The sequence below is a fragment of the Lycium ferocissimum genome, chromosome 2 (assembly GCF_029784015.1).
Source record: "Lycium ferocissimum isolate CSIRO_LF1 chromosome 2, AGI_CSIRO_Lferr_CH_V1, whole genome shotgun sequence".
Taxonomy (NCBI): Eukaryota; Viridiplantae; Streptophyta; class Magnoliopsida; order Solanales; family Solanaceae; genus Lycium; species Lycium ferocissimum.
The window spans coordinates 68,459,287-68,477,152 of NC_081343.1; the positions used below are offsets into that span (position 1 = coordinate 68,459,287).

General features: G+C 36.5%; 4 protein-coding genes across 5 annotated transcripts; 2 read left to right on the forward strand and 2 right to left on the reverse strand.

The window, feature by feature from the left end:
* Positions 1–768: 768 nt before the first annotated feature.
* On the reverse strand, positions 769–6,607 carry LOC132047073 (peptidyl-prolyl cis-trans isomerase CYP65). Its single transcript, XM_059437967.1, has 11 exons — positions 6,304–6,607; positions 6,151–6,213; positions 5,957–6,060; positions 5,469–5,560; positions 5,276–5,365; positions 5,100–5,175; positions 4,649–5,022; positions 2,972–3,228; positions 2,586–2,874; positions 1,523–1,630; positions 769–1,406 (listed from the first exon to the last, which is right to left on the reverse strand). Exons 1-11 carry the CDS (start codon positions 6,429–6,431, stop codon positions 1,200–1,202), a joined length of 1,788 nt encoding a protein of 595 aa, XP_059293950.1. The 5' UTR covers positions 6,432–6,607; the 3' UTR covers positions 769–1,199.
* Positions 6,608–8,032: 1,425 nt separating this feature from the next.
* On the forward strand, positions 8,033–11,601 carry LOC132047075 (uncharacterized). Its single transcript, XM_059437970.1, has 4 exons — positions 8,033–8,345; positions 9,139–9,286; positions 10,968–11,038; positions 11,161–11,601. Exons 1-4 carry the CDS (start codon positions 8,142–8,144, stop codon positions 11,383–11,385), a joined length of 648 nt encoding a protein of 215 aa, XP_059293953.1. The 5' UTR covers positions 8,033–8,141; the 3' UTR covers positions 11,386–11,601.
* Positions 11,602–12,300: 699 nt separating this feature from the next.
* On the forward strand, positions 12,301–12,879 carry LOC132047896 (uncharacterized). The gene has a single exon (XM_059438872.1). The coding sequence runs from the start codon at positions 12,301–12,303 to the stop codon at positions 12,877–12,879; it is 579 nt and encodes a 192-aa protein (XP_059294855.1).
* Positions 12,880–13,159: 280 nt separating this feature from the next.
* On the reverse strand, positions 13,160–16,821 carry LOC132047074 (adenylyl-sulfate kinase 3-like). Of its 2 annotated transcripts, none has more exons than XM_059437969.1 (7): positions 16,259–16,821; positions 15,220–15,360; positions 14,510–14,659; positions 14,309–14,427; positions 14,141–14,211; positions 13,716–13,764; positions 13,160–13,411 (listed from the first exon to the last, which is right to left on the reverse strand). In XM_059437969.1, the coding sequence occupies exons 1-7, from the start codon at positions 16,503–16,505 to the stop codon at positions 13,313–13,315; spliced, it is 876 nt and encodes a 291-aa protein (XP_059293952.1). In that variant the 5' UTR covers positions 16,506–16,821; the 3' UTR covers positions 13,160–13,312. The 2 variants fall into 2 exon arrangements, with proteins under 2 accessions (XP_059293952.1, XP_059293951.1); XM_059437968.1 differs by having other exon boundaries at positions 13,716–13,762; positions 14,127–14,211.
* Positions 16,822–17,866: the final 1,045 nt, after the last annotated feature.

The following is a 17,866-nucleotide window of genomic DNA, read 5'->3' on the forward strand; positions in this document are numbered from 1 at the left end:
CATGGAGATATTGAAACGCCTAGATAGGAACTTAGAACAGTAACAGTCACGAGATTCTCATGCACCAAATGGTTACAAATTGCTTAAACCTGAAAGATCATGCCTTGAGCAAGCAACCACAAACAACGTGACACTGTATCACCTTCTAAGCGAGGCTTTTGGAGCGACAACTAAACACAGTGCTCTGGTTATCTATTCTCAGAGTATAGGTTAATTTCATGGCCAATTATCCAATTGCTATTTATTGTAATAAAAGTAATTCCTGTATCAAAAAATAATACTTCAACTATCTTATGTTTCACATAAAATAAAATTCGACAAAAGAAAGGAAGATTTCATCTCAAGAGATAATTTGTTATATGCATAAAACTGTCATGTATACATAATCATGTCAATAATCCAACTCATTTAATTTCCACATGGGACCACTTAAAAGAAATTAAAAAAGAACATTTTCCTTCCTGGGTTTAAACCTCACCATTAGAATCCTCTTCACCTCCAAGGCTAGAATTACCAACCGAAGTTCAATTGCCACTTTAGCAACCTGATTTGTCATAATCCCAGCAAGCATGTCGAGTATCCCATCAATCATAGTATAGGTTCCATTGCAAGGAATATCATATGGAGACTAGCATGCAAGCAAAACATCAAAACCTTAATCCCCAATCACCACTCTGAACAAGGGGAGAAGCGGTAGAAATCCTACTATATAAATGTTAATAATAGTACTACCATAGTAAAACAAAAAAACATGTCGGCAAATGTCTATACAAGTGTAATAGAGCGTTGTTTCTTGTTTCTCCTTTCTTTTCCATACTCGAAATGAACAGAGAGAGAGTCTTTAACAAAACTTAAATGGACTAAAGTAAACTCCACCGAATTAAAAATCATTTGGGAGAAAAACTCTAACCCTAGAATCATCGATTGTTCATAGTACACAGACAGACATAACTATAGTTCAGAATATCAGGATTGAATATGTTACAGATGATAACAGTTCCTCTAGTTGATAAAATAACAGTAAAACTACACCCAAAGCATCTCTTCATGTGCTTTTATTAAGTATCTAACTGAATCACCCTGATAATCTCAAAAAAGAAGGATCACATCAAAGTTTAGATCCTAACCATTTAGCTTCCATCTTACACTTGTCTGCTGAATGCGATTCAATGTCACAGTATTAACAGATCATTGCAAGTCTACCATGCTGAAAAATCTTTAAGCTCTGCTGATGTGCCCGTTTTTCTCTTCTTTGCTGCAGAAATAGGTGGTAGACTGCTATCAGTAGTAGTTTTGGAATCGGCCTGTCCAGCCCTTGCTTTCAAATACTTCCCAACACCACTGCCAGCAGCTTGAAACTCTGAGGTACCGGTTCCAGGGTTGCTGTACCATGATCCAACTTTCTCCTGGAACACAGGAAGGAAGAGAAAAGAGAGAGACGGACACAGAGTATTAATAGATCCAACCAAACAAGCAAAATGGCTCTGTCATCAAAAGGCAAAAGAAAAAGAACAATACTAACATCATCTTCATCTTCAGTTTTATTATCATCCTTTGCTTTCTCTTCTTCTTCATCCATCTCTGCATAGGGGTTGACATAAACTTCTACACTTATTATCTTGATCTCTTCCTGCACAGGCAGCATAAGCAAAAAAATTAAGGACTCAGGCATCAGACCAAAGAACTGTCGGCTTAAAAAAATCTACATCAGAAATGAAAACACTCAATGTGCTGAGACAGCAAGATTTTCAAGTCTGGGCTCTGTCCAGGGGAAGGATATGAAAGATAAAGGAAGACTAAATGAAAATACCCAGACAAATGAAAGGTCACTTGACAACAAGATTTTATCTGGAAGAAGATGAAGTATTCTTTGGAATAAGAAAGCATTATATATAAAGGCATAAAACAACCAAGAGCTCAGAAAGCCGAACAGGTGGGAAGATAAATTAACACACATATGCGGTACAGGTCTATACTGGGAAGATCTTCAAATCTCATCCTTATCCCAAAGCTGAACAGGTTAAAACAGATTCTTGACTTGTTTGGTCTCAATTATGAAACTGTTTCTAATAATTTAAATGAAAGAATAAAAATTACCCCAAAAGCTAAGCAGGTCAATGGAGATTCTTGACATGTTCAGTTTGGATTACGAAACTGTTTCTAATAATTTTAATAAGCAAAATTTATATTAGAGAAATATCAGTATTCGCCATATCAACATGTAATCACGTGTTTCTAATAATTTAAATAAGCAAAATTTATATTAGATACTATCAGATCGATCACTTGTATTAGAGAAATATCAGTATTCACCATATTAACGTGTAATCACGTAATACAATAACAACATACCCAGTGAAATCCCACAGATTAGTCTTTGAAATATTGGTTTAATCACGTAATATTGGTTCCAATAATGGAAACTAACAGAGTAAGCTTTCAGATACGTAAACTAGTCTTTTATAGTAGTATTTCTCCCTAAGTTGATTACTCTCAATCAAAGCATATTATTTGCTTCCAAGGCATGACTCAAGATGCTATGTTGTTGAATGAGAGTTAAATATAGAGTTACTTTTCCTACTAACCAGAGGTCGGTCATCGTCATCAACGGGAACGCTCTCCATAGTAGAAAGTGTTGGCAAGCCTCCAACAACCATACCAAAGACGGTGTGTTTGAAATTTAAGTGAGTGGCAGACTTGTACAGTATGAAGAACTGTGAGCCATTTGTATGGGGACCAGAGTTAGCCATGCTAACAACACCTCTACCAGAATGCAGCAACTTGGAGTGCACTTCATCCTTGAAGGGCTTTCCCCAGATAGACTCACCTCCTTTCCCGGTACCAGTTGGATCTCCACCCTGAATCATGAAATTCCTGCAAATGTGGACAAATAAGTTCCTTGACATTCAATAGTTCCTATTGATAAACAAAGATTTTACAACTATTTTCAATTAGAAATGTATCACATTACCGGATGCTTCTGTGAAAAGCTACTCCATTATAATATCCTCGTTCACAAAGAGTAATGAAGTTTTCACATGCCCTTGGAGTTATGTCACAATGAAGCTCAATGTTCAAATCACCATGTGTTGTATGCAGCTGGACATAACCTTTCTTCTTGGGATTTTTCTCAACTTGAACATATTCATATTCATTCGTTGTTACTGGATCATAGGAGGTGGAAGTGAAGGATCGTGAAGCAGCACCAGTGGTAAAACGACTCTTAACCTGAAAGAGTTGAATAGCTTTATAAATCACTTTGAATAAAACAACAGATTCCTATCATGGTTCTCCGTTATTTTCTTGTTGCACCTCGCATCCTTTTTTTTTACTAATAAAAGATTGTTGCACCTAGTATCTCATAAAACCTCAACATTATAGAAGTTAAGACTAACTACACAAGAAAATGTTAACAGAAACTACATGAAGAGAATAACATATGGAACATGAAATTCCAAATGCAAGCCAATGTCAACTGTTGTAAGCAATTAAAAAGGGGCACAACTGATAGCTACTAGGTGTAAAGCAATGTGTAAAAACCATCTTGTCTATGTCCCATAACAAAGAACTATATGTTTCTTGATTAACGTGTGAAGAAGGAATATTACACCAGCAGCAAATTCTTATAAACATACATCCATATTATGTACTATGTTTTCACTAGTGAGACATGGTTGTAAATTGGATTATCCAGATAAGAAACCATATTGACAAGCCACAACAATATACCCAGTATAATCCCACCAGGTTGGGTCTGGGGAGGGTAGAGTGTGCGCAGACCTTACCCCTACCTTTTTTGATGACATGGGAACCCGCAGCCGCTACCCTTCAGGTGCGCACAAGGTAAACCCAGCTCCTGTGCAATAGCTCGCAAACCACACAAGAGAGGTAACCCGCACTAGGCAAGCCCCGTGCGACGAGCTCGACCCAGAAAGCAAATCCCCTGCTGTTGTAGGCAGGGGGTTTCGAACCTGAGACCTCCATTATGAAAGCCCCCTGCTCAACCAACTGAGCCACCCTTGCGGGTCCTTACCCTACCTTTTGACGGGTAGGGAGGCTTTTTACGATAGACCCCCGGCATAGTTGTTGTTGTTGTTTACGTCGTCCTATTATCTTGTGCTATTAATGCTTATTATTACTGTGTACTATTACTGATGCTTTTTCGCAACAAGAAGGACAAAATCAACAACTAACAACTATGCCTCAACGCCAAACAAGTTAGGGTCAACTACATGAATCCTCACTAACCATACTGCTCCATTTAAACATATCTTAGACTCATATAAAATACAATAATAAATAATAAGACATAAAGTAAACATGACATGGCTAAAACATACTTCCAATTAACAGGGATTTCCCTATATAGATCTTTTTCTTCCATTCTGTCCTAATTTTTTTACGAGGTGAAGTGACAAAATTACGACGTTACTCAGGCTGTATCACTAGTTATAGAAAAAAAAAAAATCTAGAAATAGACCAGAAAGTAATTTGGGCAATTCTGAAAGCACACCAAGCATACGGATATCTAGCATGAACATAAAGGTTTCTAAATGAAAAGTATAAACTATGCATGCATGTTTAAAATTACTCTCTGTGAATTGATCCAAAGAAAAAGGAACGAGATGATTGCTTTCTAAAAACTAACCAGCTTAGCATTCACTGGTGTCCTTTCACCCGCCATGTGCAAAGCTATCCGCGCAGCTGTTTTATCAGTTGAACCAGACTTTGCAGCAGCAGCACTTCGTCCATGAACTGATGCAGATGCAGCATCCACAATGCTGAAAGTCTGCTTTACTGTTCCTTCACCATTTTCTTTTGTTTTTGTGTCATCTTTGATACGTGATCTTGCAGCTAAAATAGCCTCCAGGGCAGCAGCTCTTTCATTCTGTGCCTTGTTGCCACCTCCACCATGCAGTGCGATCTCTTTCGCTTTCTCACTTCCAAGTTCCTTAAGCATTTGCTTGATGTCCCCAGTAATATTTATGTTGTATGTTGGGTCAGATTGCATTTTCTGAATTTCTGATGAAGTACCAAACACTTATTAGCAGTAGAGCCATAATTGCAGCAAAACCTGTATGAATAAAAAAATTACTCACCTTCATCATCAACCTTTAAACTTTTCTTAACATGATCAAAATCTACAAGCACCTTGGTGTCCAATGCATTGGGATTCTGCAGATAGATGTTCAAACGTATTGATATAAACAATAGTCAGCATTCTCATTAAGCATATATAACAGCAGAGGGGAACGATAGTAGTTTAGAAGCTTACTTGAATTGTTATAAGGTCTTCTCTAGTGAATGGTTCATCAGTGAGAAGCTCCTTCCAGTTTTTTGTTTTGATATTCAATTCTTTAACTGCCTAAGCAAGAAAGCCTGGATCAAACTCTCCATGCAAGAAATAGAAGATGTCTTTTCTTTGAGGCGCATAAATGAATAGCGGTCAGGAGACAAGTATACCATACCTCATAACAGAAAACATTTCCCGTAGTTCTTACAGCAACTATATGCGTGAACTCCGTAAAAACCTTGTTCAAGACGGGGCAATGATACTCTCCTGAAACAAAAAGACACCAGTTTTCATCCCATTCCTGGAAATGACAATAACTACTAATATCACTGCCCTCCCAAAGCTAGTAGAATTAATAGGTATATGAATATCTACCCTAATTACCTTCACAGGGTAGGGTAAGGTGCGTACGCACCACCATCCCCAGACCCCTCTTGTGGGGTTACATTCGGTTGTTGATGAATATCTACCCTAATTACCAAAGGCTAAAGATGCAAGTTTTCATCTTTAAATTGTGAGTGGAAGTTTGAACTGAACGAAATAGGCATAAGTGAATTATCGATCATCCCACATTCAACGTCAGACAAGACATACACAATTTCTTTGCAACTTCAAGTATACCTTTCTTTCCATTAAGTAAATAACTTCAAATCAAGGTATTACCTTCAGAATTCTTGTGGAAAGTAAGAGGAATTAAGTCTTCTTGCTTCATAGGTGCTCCAGTCACTGGATTCCTCCCATATTTCCTGATGTATGGAACTATATGCCTACAGAAAACAAAAAAAATCAATTAATACTAAATGCCCAGATGAAAATCCAGCTTGAAATAGAAACACTGAGGGGCAAGAAAAACTTACATTATTTCAAAAACACTGCCATCTTTTGTGCATACTGGGTCCTCGAACGGTGTAAATGTAAGACTGCATATACAATTAAACGCCAATTTTAACAAAAGCAATTAACTTAAAATACGGCAAGTTATGAGGAAAAAAAAAAAAACAACAACTTACGCGCAGCAATAGAAGGGAAGGCGTTTAAAGGGGGTTTTGAGTTCTTTAGATTTGGCGCCGCCCCATTCAGTGGCCCATTCTGTCTTGGTTATGAACATTCGATCTTTACTATGTTGCTTCTTCCCCATCCTGCTGAATTAGGGTTTTACAAGACCTTTAAAGCTTGTTATTGAAATATCTTCTTGGCGATACCGCTTTATAGCATCGTATGAATATCTACGGTGGCCACTTTGGACCTTCTTCTCCGGTGTCTAAATCTGGACCTAATTTCAACCCCAATAACCCATTCACTGGCCCGACCCATATTTGTCATATTACTTTTGTTTGAAATAAAAAAAAATAGAAAATAGAGGTATTTGCGCATTTAACCCGTTATTGTGGTAAATTTTTTATTTTGGCCTTGTGATGGTTCCTAATAAATCTAACATAAAAACGTGCCTTTTATGGAGTACTTTTTATTAGAAACATATTATTTTTAAACTATATTACTCTCAGATATAAAGTAATAGTTCGAATTTAATATAACTTATGAGTAGTTAAATCGTTGTCAAAATCCATATGCAAAATGAGCAAAAGTGCACATTTAAATTAATTAATGGTTAACTATGCTCAGCTAGATATTCTTATGACGAAAATCTGAATTTGTAATTGTTCTAGAAATAAAATGTAATTTCCAAAAGTATAATATGTATTGGAAACTGCAAAATACGAATTTGGCATCAATTGCGAAAATGCTCAATTTTATGAGAAATTTTAATAAAAGTTTTGTCATTCGTCTTTTTTATCTTTCTTCATCCTCAAAATGTTGAACGACACTTAAAAATGTTTATGTTTCACGAGTACAATCATCGTCTACACAATAACTAGTCTACTTTGTACATTTTATTCTCCGGGTGATGAGCTTTATTCTCCGGGTGATGAGCATATTGTGGAGCATCAGTGTTTAAACTTTAAACTTATAATATTGTTTTTGTAATCACAACAAAAGCTTTTTCATATGTGTCATCATCATAAATCAAATTTCTATAATGTACATGAGTGAAGTAATTAAAATCAAAACCCTTAGTTTCCCTATTTTTATTTTGTATGGTCGATTTTAACATATAAATAAGCCCTAATACATACTCATCCTCTTAAACTTGTCATGACATATTATTTAGACACTCAAATTAGCCGTTCCAATTAAACGCCTCAACTCACCTTCAAATAGGCTGGTCTTTTAAGTTTTGCTTTTTAGCAATCGAACTTATGCATAAATTCTTTAGTCATGCGGGACATAACTTGTGGAATATTATTATGCTAAAATATAAACTTATACCTTACAAAGTACTGCTAGTATTGATCATTTTTTTGTGCGGATTGCCCTTCAAAGGCACTGGTCTTTAATTTTTATCCCTCAACTTGCCGGTCTTGAATTTTTGCCCTTCGCCTAATACCTCGAGGTTGAGGGTTTGAGCTCAGTAAAAAAAAAAAATCGCAAGGCAGAGTTTCGTAGCAAAATTAAGCATATTCGGGCAAAAATTAGGCCTTAAGGCAAAGTTTTGCAAAATTCTAAGTGAGTTAAAAAAAAATTGTCTTAATGCAAACCTCTACCTTAAATAGAGAGGAGAGTTTTGCGCAATGAATTCTGCCTTGTAATTTTTTTTTTTTTAAAAAAATAGATAAAAATTAAAGACTAGTAATTTGAGGGACCAAAATTAAAGACCGACCGAATAAGGGCAATCGCGACCCGCACAAAATAGGGACGTAAGTGCGAATGAGCCACAAAAGTTGAACCCAAAGAATCAGAGGCTGTAGGCCAACAGTGACACCGCCGGAAACCCCTGAAAAAATAGTCGATGGGTAGTGATGGGAGCAGCAGCAGCAGCAGTGAAGAGGATGGAGATGCTGAATGGAGAGCCGCCATAGATTCTCTTGCTGCTACTACTACTTTTGGCAAAACTACTCATTCCTCAGCCACTCCTACTAACGGAGAATCTGTTTCCCAAGAAGATCAAATTGATACTTTACGACCCAAGAAGCTCAAATATTATCAAATAAAGGTACCTTTCCCCATTTTCACATTCTCATTTGCTTGCTTCAAGATTATACCTTGCAACTCTTGTTAACTCAACCAGTGAGTGCTCCGATGATAACATATCTTGTTTGGATGGTTGTTACCTATTGTATGTTGTGTTTTGTTCTGATTGTTACTTATACTTTATTGTATCGTATGTTAAATCCGAGAAAAGTCTCATTTTGTCTAACCACCCATTTTGTGTTATTGCGACATTACCTTATTCTTTTTTCTCATTTTGTCTTCACTTATTATCTAATAATATTATTTTATCCTTTACCCTACCTTTTTATAGTAGCTCTACCCCGTACCCTACTTTTTTTGTAGGTTTATCCTTGAAATTGCTGATGTTTGACATTATGTAATGACGGGAAACAATACCATTTATCCAAACGTTGTATTCATCAAAACAATACAAATAATACGATTCATTATGAAAAAATATTTAACAGCCATCCAAACAGATACTCCAGAAATCCCTTCATTTTTATAGCTCGATTATAGCATTTCCAATTTTTATTTTTTTTTCATTTTCAAATTTTATAGCTCGATTTTAGGGAGTCTTCTGTCTCTATTCTCATAGCCTGATTATTATCATGCAAGCACGAATCACATGACAATTGAAACTACTAATTTTTTGAAAATGTATGTCTTTCATGCTGCACCGTGCAAGATTGTTGTAATTTTCCTGCAGGGTCTTTAACCACATTTTGGTCTAACATTTGCTTGCTACTGTGGTCATTGCTTGATGAATCATCTTCATGAATGGACACTAACAGGCTCAGAAGACTTTGGAAGACATGCTAGACAAGACTATAGAAATAGTGAGAGATACTGATCATGCTTCACAGGAAGAACCCTCAGTGAATGGAGGTGGAATCCGGTTGTTTAAGCGTGCTCCACCTGGGATTGTGTTTGATCACACAGGTAAAAGAAAAGAAATTCTCAGCCAAGTAATTTGTTGATTGTTATGTCCCTATGCTGCTAAAATTTGTTTGTTGTTAGTTTAACATTCTTAAATTCCAAATTTGACTGGATAAAATAAAGAATACTGACTAACCTTGTGTAATAGAAATCGAAGGCTAAAGTTGATATTATGTTAACTTGCTTCTACTTATGGCATAAAAAATATTAGATGCATAATGGAAAGGCTATGGTACAGTGTTCCCAGGCATATTGTTTACTTATTCTTAATAAATCAAAATAACTTGGTAAAAAAAAATAAAAAAATGTGACTAATGAATACCAAGTCAGTGTCAAAAGATACAATGTGGCTGTCGGGCAAACTTTTACCAACACAATGAAAGGAGGTTGGACCAGCTTGACAATTGCTCAAATCATTGATTGGTGTCCTCCTTGGGGTCTTAACATCTGGGAATTTCACATCAAAGCTGGTTCTATAAGGATCATGCCAAAAAGCAGTGCACTCTCTTGAACTTTTAGTATAGGCACTTTGCCTTTTTAATTATCGTATGTGGCAATTCACATCAAAATTTTAACTCTGAAATCTAGCAATCTACTACTGCTGTTTAGTTCCTTTATTAAGATGGATAAAAGTAGACATTAATTTTAGTCAGGTGTACTGCCTGATTTCATGGCAAGCAAAGGACTTGAATATTACAATTATGAAGAGATCCTTGGCTAACTCCTCCTCTATGCCCGTGGTCTTTGTTTTCATTGATTGCTGGCATTAGAGTGGCCAATGTCAAACTGGTATACTTCACGGACAAGAATATTGCACATGTAGGAAGGTGATCTTCCATACAATTGAGAGGTATGTTGATGAACAAAAATTAACAAAAAATATCTGAGAGGGGGATCCAGAATTTGAAGCAACTGAAAGGGAAGAAGCAGGCTAGTCGATCTTCTGGAGTAGTCAGAGAAACTGTAATGGCCACAAGGATAACCATGTCGTGCTAGAATCCCATAAGGTCATAAGCAGGCTGACAGTCGGTATTAAATGCTGACCAAAGCTGCTGGCCAGAAGAGCCATGCTATTTTCTAACAGCAACTACCGATGCTTCAACCTAAATTTGCTCTTATTCGGGCTATCTTTTAGATGTCTAATTTGTTGTTTCACCTACTCTGTCGTCGTTTTAGTAGAGATGTTAACAAAAACTAACGAAAGGAATAATCTGCTGAATTACTACCCTTAAATGTTGCTGCCTTTTAATGCCATCAGAAAATAGTTTTGAGGAGCCAAGTGACCAAACTACAGAAGTGAGGTGTATATCTATTGGAATTAATTTGTCAAAAATATTAGGCATACAGTGGGGTGGGGTGAACACTGGATGCAACATAAACTTGGGCTTCTCCTCTTTCTGATTTTATTTTGATAAGGGGGCAGGGTGAAGGATGGGTGTGGTGAACTAACTGTACTTAGACATAATCTGCAGCAGAATCCCTCAATGACTTACAGGAGGGAGAACTAGGTGAGTGGGGTGAGTTTTAACCGTTACTTGCCCTCCTTTGCCGCCTGAACACATTGCTATAGAGCAACTATAGATGCATACTGTTGAGAGGATGCACATTATGTAAATCCCTCAAAGATATCAGTAGTAAGACTAGAGTGTAAAACTAAAAATTAACGTCCCTGCTTTGTTGCTAGATGAACTCCAACAACCGAGAAAGAAACCAAGAATTCGTCCTGGGAAGGAATTTGATGAGAACTCAAAAGAGGTTTGTCTTTTCTTCTTCTCGTTTTGATTCATAGTTAGTGAAAACTTTTATTTTAAACTCTCTATCCACCTCCAATGTTTTGTTATTTCACCTTCTCACTTGTCCCTTTGTGGTCGCCACAGTTTAAAAACCAAATCAAGATCGTTGCTGTTGATGGGATGGACATTTTAGCTGCATCAAAAAATGCTTACCAGCAATTGTTGGCTAGAATAGAAGCAAGAGAAGCAGCAGCCAAAGCAGCTGCTAAAAGAGAGGAAGATAGAGTTGCAGCGTTAAAAAAAATTAGGGGGGAGAGATGGCTCCCTTCTGTGGCCAGAGATATGCAGTTAATGATTCAACGACGTTGACACCTGTAGATGGACAAGGATTCTATTATTCAGCACTCATCTTCCATTCTTTCACTATTGAAAGTTTCTATTGCTCATTACAGCCTGTATTTTATGTGAGGCTACCTGAGCCGTTGTCCTTGTCAATTCCAGAAAGAGACGTTGACACTGTTTTAGTATTGCCAGAAAAAGAAAAAAAATCTTCTGATTAAGTTATTTCGACATTTCTACATTAAAGTTAGTGCGGTTATTGGACTGCTAGCGGCAGACAATTGGTGTCAAGGTAAAGCATTTCTGCTTTGCCTCTGAAGATTGATCGCGGTAGTAATTGTATGGTCTGTATAATGTGTCTAGCGTGCTTATTATTACATCAGAATTTCAGACCTAATTGAACTTTCTTCATGATGATTTGGATAGTTGGTATGTGAGTCCAAAGGCAATATATTTGGACCAGCAAGAATAACTTGAGTTTCTGAAATAAAAGGATCATCCATAGAAGTTGAGTGGCATGAGATATCTATAACGATGTCAAGCTTTGATGAGGAGACCATGTACAAGACAAAAGAAAAGAAAATGTATTCTTTATGCATTTTTTAGAAGAACTAATTGTGTGAACTTGACAAGCCCTCAAAGCACTAATAGATGGAAACAAGAAGCTGATAATACGTGTAGATTTGAAGTGTACAACCTCAAATAAACAACTCTTCTTCTGTTGTTATCATCTCAATTACAATGACAAATTAGAAACAGCCAAAAGAATCTGAGAAAACATAAACAGAAAGAGTTGGATTCACCTCCTAATCGTTGGTTAATACACAGCCACCTAGGAATAATCTCCATCTGGTGTTTCTTCAATGAGTAATCGTCAACACTCGTGGTGTAAATACTCTCTAAATTTCCCTTTGTTGTTCTCAGCATACCAGCAGAAACTGAATTATGGGATGTTGCAACCCAAGGACAAAAAAAGCCCTCAAAATAGGCTGTGGCATCACAGCAATTCTCCTAATTATTCTTCTAGTTGTTGGCATTATCCTATATTTCACTATCCTTAAGCCAAAAGATCCAAAAGTCACAACTCAGTCTGTCACATTAGAGTCCATAAGATTTGAGCTATTTCCAGCATTCCACCTCAACCTCACAATTGGTCTAATCCTCACTATCCACAACAGGAATTATGGTAGTTTCAAGTATAAGAGTAGCAGAGCTTATGTGACTTATCACGGCGATCCAGCAGCAGAAGCACCAATTCAAGCAGACACCATCCCAGCTAGAGCAGATCATGATTTGAAAACAACTGTGCTAATTGATTCAGATGGTTTCTCTAAGAATCCTGCTTTCTCAGGAGATGTAGCTTCTGGTTGCTGGAATTTTACTTCGTTAACCACTTTACATGGGAAGGTCACTGTGTGGAAAGTCTTGAAGCTCAAAGCCACAACAGTTAGCACCTGTGACATTTCAGTTTTCACCAAATTCCAGAATGCAAGTTCTGTTTGCAAATCCAAAATTAAGTTCTGAATTTTGTTTATTTATGATTCCGCCAATCTTTTGTCTATTTCTGTTGACTGGTTAGATAGATGAAGAATCCATATCAATAAAATAGCAACCAGTTTTTGCAGAATATTTTTACCAGTTTTTGTAGAATATGTTTCTAACACTCGTATCTTTGTCAGTCAAAACGTCTAGTAGTTATGTTTCACGTATCTTTCTTCACAACTTATAGCTTCAACGAGGGTAGATTTCAAATTTTCATGTTTTTATCTTTTTTAAGACGTCGAGAGGGTGAGGGACTGACACATGAATGCAATGCTTCTTTCTGCGATCAGATCCTAACCCTGTATAATAGCAGGGCTAGGCCTTTAGTTTACAAATTAGCTCAATCTACATATATTATTATCCACTTATACGCAAGGAAACATGTAGCTTCGCCTGAAGATAAGGTCCGGAGCAGTTAAGCTTTCAGGTATCCTTTTTTGTCCAAGTATGAGATGACCACATCAGCCAAATCATTAGGAGAATCACATAGCCCTTGGTTCTGACGCAACACTATCTGCGCAATGAAGAGATACAAGATCCAGATATAATTAGAGTTTAGAGAAGAAGCCATGATTTCTAATTCTATCCTCTTTATTGAAAACATGGTGCAACTGAATCTACATCCAAAGAAAGTTGAAGCGATTGTAACTTATATCAATTGCTTAATTGGTTTTATCTTGAATTTCAATACATAGGTCACGTCAGGAAATGCTGATTATCTGAATACTGACAGTTACTGGTTATATGAGCAAGCACTCAATCTTCAAATCAGTATAGCATGTTAAATCAGTTTAAGCAAGAAGGGAGATTTGTCTTACCTCTGATTTCAGGGGTGGCTCATATGGATCATCAATACCAGTAAAGCCTGCAAATTGCCAAAGTGCCATTTTATAATCACCTTCAAGAACTAAGAATCAATTGAATGCCACAAAAGATGAAATCACACAGGACAGGGAATAAATTTAGTTCCTAATTGTGAAATGTTTAATTACTCGAATGTATCAACAGAATCGTTTTCTTATGTGGTCTCCTACCTGCAAAGGCAGTGCCACAAAAGTTCGAGTAGCAGGTACTAAATAGCTAAGAGAGGCAAACTCAATTCACAGATCACCTATTTGATATGGCCTGACTTTTCATATTAACCTAATTCTTTGGGCAAGATTGCATACAGCTATATAATATATTTCGTAGTTCACAAAAGAAAGAAACGCTGAGATAACAGATAGCACCTTTTATCTTTCCCGCTCGAGCAAGCTTATACAATCCCTTAGGGTCCCTTGCCTCACATACATGTAGAGGAACATCCATGAACACCTAGAAATTAGCCAATTCAATCAGCTGTTCAGATGTGCAAAACAAGCGAGCTCTCACTCTACAAGCTAATCCTGTGGGTACCATTCCTTGTACAAACCTCAATGAAATCCCCTTCAGGCAGTAAAGCACGGCAGGCATCTCGCTCCTTTCTGTAGGGAGATATCAAACTGGCAATGCAAACAACTCCAGCATCTGCCAAAAGCTTAGCCACTTCCCCTGTGAAATAACCATTTGCAATTGTTAGATCCGAGAAGGAACAACATGATGGCATTGGAACATGGACAAGGTAGAAACCAACCGATCCGCCTTATATTTTCTGCCCGATCTTCAGCTGCAAAACTAAGGTCACGATTCAGACCATGGCGAACATTATCACCATCAAGGATGTAAGTGAGTTTTCCTCTAGCATGTAAACCACGACTTAGAGCACATGCCACGGTGCTCTTCCCTGATATCATATTTAATATTTAAAAATGAAAAAAAATAGGAAGTGCCAATTTAAACAGCTCATAGACTGAAGAAAGAAACTAGGCAATAAGAGCAATAAGGATAATAGTACTGCTTGATGCCTCTATCTACTTTTTTGGGGTTGGTGCTTGGTGCTAATAAAAAAGAAAAAAACAAAGAATTTAAGCAATGTCAAGAAAAAAAAATAACTGGTCGCGTATTAAGATTATTGTGCCACAATCATTCCATGTGCTCCAAGTATGTCTACTCACATGGAGTAATAACTATAAACCAGCATGTTTAGACCCACATATGTTGGCAAAATAGCTTTTGGAGAAACTAGAAATGCTTTTGTTGGTACCAGAATGATAGATTAAAGCATTTCAAACTAGTGCATTGTTCTGAAGTATCCTATGCATGTTCAGAAAACAAAACAAAAATCAAGTAAATACAGAAACGGCCAGTGCATCATATAGAAAAAAGTATCTGCAAAACTATAAAGTGACAAAGAGGTTTAGAAAATTTGATAGCTGGTATGAGCTTATGGAATGTTAAACAAACCTGAACCACTGAGACCAGTTATCCATATAACACAACCCCTTTGCTTAAGCAACTCCTCTCTGTCGCTTTTCTCTACAGAGCACTTGTGCCAAACAATGTTTGCTGAATTCCAGTTTGTAGACATCTGAGGTATACTTTTACCTAGTTAGATTATTCGCCACATCAGTAACTATTCCACTTAAAATAATACTAAGCCACATGGAAAGAGTAGTCTTTCGTCTCTTGCACATAGGCAAGAAAAAATATGTCCAAACAATCAAAGTAGTCTTTCGTCTCTTGCACATAGGCAAGAAAAAATATGTCCAAACAATCAAGGAAAATCAGAGGTTAACAACTTCTAATACTTCCACAGGATATAGCAATATGCAGGGGCGGATCTAGCCTTTTGTTCATATCTTGTATTTCTATTAAAAAAACTCAAAACATTTTTTATAAATAGTTGACTGTGAACCCAGTTAGTATTTTAAGTTAACTTGAGATCCTTGTAGGAACTCATAAACTTCAAAACCTAGATCCCCTTCTGGCAATATGAGCCAGGAATCAGAATTTCACACTGGTTCCAATCCATACAAATTAAGATTCAAGATTTAGAGCCAGTGTGAATGCTAACTGCACTAACTCCTTTTTCATGATAATTGGTTCAGAATTCAGATCATAGTCAAATATACATTGTTAAAATTTCTTTATTATACATACAGTTTGAGTCCAAAACTTCGCCCGCTGCTGAAAAGCGACATCCTGCATATTCCATAATAGATTAGCAGTTACAGCCTACCGGCATAATGTGCCTCAAGAAAACAGAGGAAAAAATTACTCTCTCTGTCCCAATTCATCTGATACAGTTCGGATTTCCAGAGTCAAACAAGAAAATTTTTTAACCGCAATTTATTCGTATACCCTTTAAATATTTTAAATCTTTAATTATTGTGACTCATAGTACTTTTTACGTAATTTCTAAATATGTAAATTATTGTACGTCCGGACAGAGGGCAGTTCTACGTAAAGTAAAGTGGGGAAAACAAAAGCCAAATATGAATACCAGAAAAGCTACGACAATCATTTACAGTCATTTCATCGTTTGAATTGTATCCGGCTTTTCCGTTGATACGAGACGTTCTACAAGTCTCCGTATGCGCTAAGAAGCTGGTACCGGTAATGTTGAAGCCCAATGAGCAATTACATGCCCCTAGCTTTAAAACCCCTAACTTGGTCGACCATGTCTTAGCACAGTCAAATTCCGACTGAGCACAATAAATCAACGAACCGTTTCCTATGGCAGTCATCATCTAAAGTGGGTACAATACTTGAATCTATACACGAGATGTACACTTAATGCAACAAGACTTATCGATTGGATACGCAAGAATTGAATTGGTGTTTATGTACAAAGGTATTTGAGAAAAAGAAAAATGAAAATTGGCGATGGTGTTAGAGGTTGGATTGAGGCTGAGTTATGGTGGTTGCTAGGTGAGATGGCTAAGCAGTTATATGTTGTGACTGAATTGCTGGGAGAATCGAATCCACTCTTAAAAGAACGATACCAGATATAACAACGTGGACCCGATGAATTGTGGAACTCACCTCATATTCCACGCTCGTTTGTTGGCCCTCAAATATATAAGTTGCACGTTTGGACATAGATTTGAAATGACAGTTGGAAATTCTAAATCATGATTTTAAAAATTTTAAATATAAAATTTGACTTATAAGTTGGTAGATATTTTTAACCATTACTCCCACCAGTCATTTACCAACTTTTATTTATGTCTATCATATTAGAGAATTATATTAAAGAGTAGTTATATTACTATTCATGTTAAATTTTCTTTTTTCTTGAACCAAAGTTTGATCAATTGATGTTGTATTTTTTAGAAAGACCTTCTAGTAGCATATTAATTTTTTTTATGAATTATAACTTGTTCTTTTGGTAAGATTGTATAAGAATTAAGAATATTTTGATAGTTTTCACAACTTGTGGTGTTTTTATGTCTATTAGAAAAAATACAACTTAAGAAATCCAAATTGCATGTCCAAACATGATTTCATCTTATGGTTTCAAACCATGTCCAAACGGCTCCATAGTATAAACTTTTTTTTTACGCGGATTGCCCTTCATTTGGGGCGGTCATTAATTTTTCCCTGCAAATTGGTGGTCTTTAATTTTTGTCCTTCGCTAATCACCCAAGTTACACTTTCGAACCCTAGGCTCGATTAAAAAAAAAAAAAAAGAAATTTTCACAAGGCAGAGTTTTGCCACAAAACTCAGCCTTAAAGCATAATTTTACTTTTAGGCAAAACTCTGTCCTGCTAATCCAAACTCTACCTTGTGATTTATTTTAAAATTTTTGACTGAATGAGGGTTCAAACCCGAGACTAAGGAATTTTTAGCGCAGGGCAAAAATTAAAGATCACCAATTTGATGGGCAAAAATTAAAGACCACCCCAAGTGAAGGGCAATCCTACAAATTGCCCTAGTATAACCAACTATTTGCATCAGGCCGGGCTTACCAAACTCATGCTGCAAAAGTATTAAATTTAATTTTTAAAAAATATCACTTATGTTACATTTTTTTCTATTGCATAATTAATTAAATCTATTGGTGTATCAAGTATCTTATTGGTAAGTCTTTAGAATTATTAGAGTTTT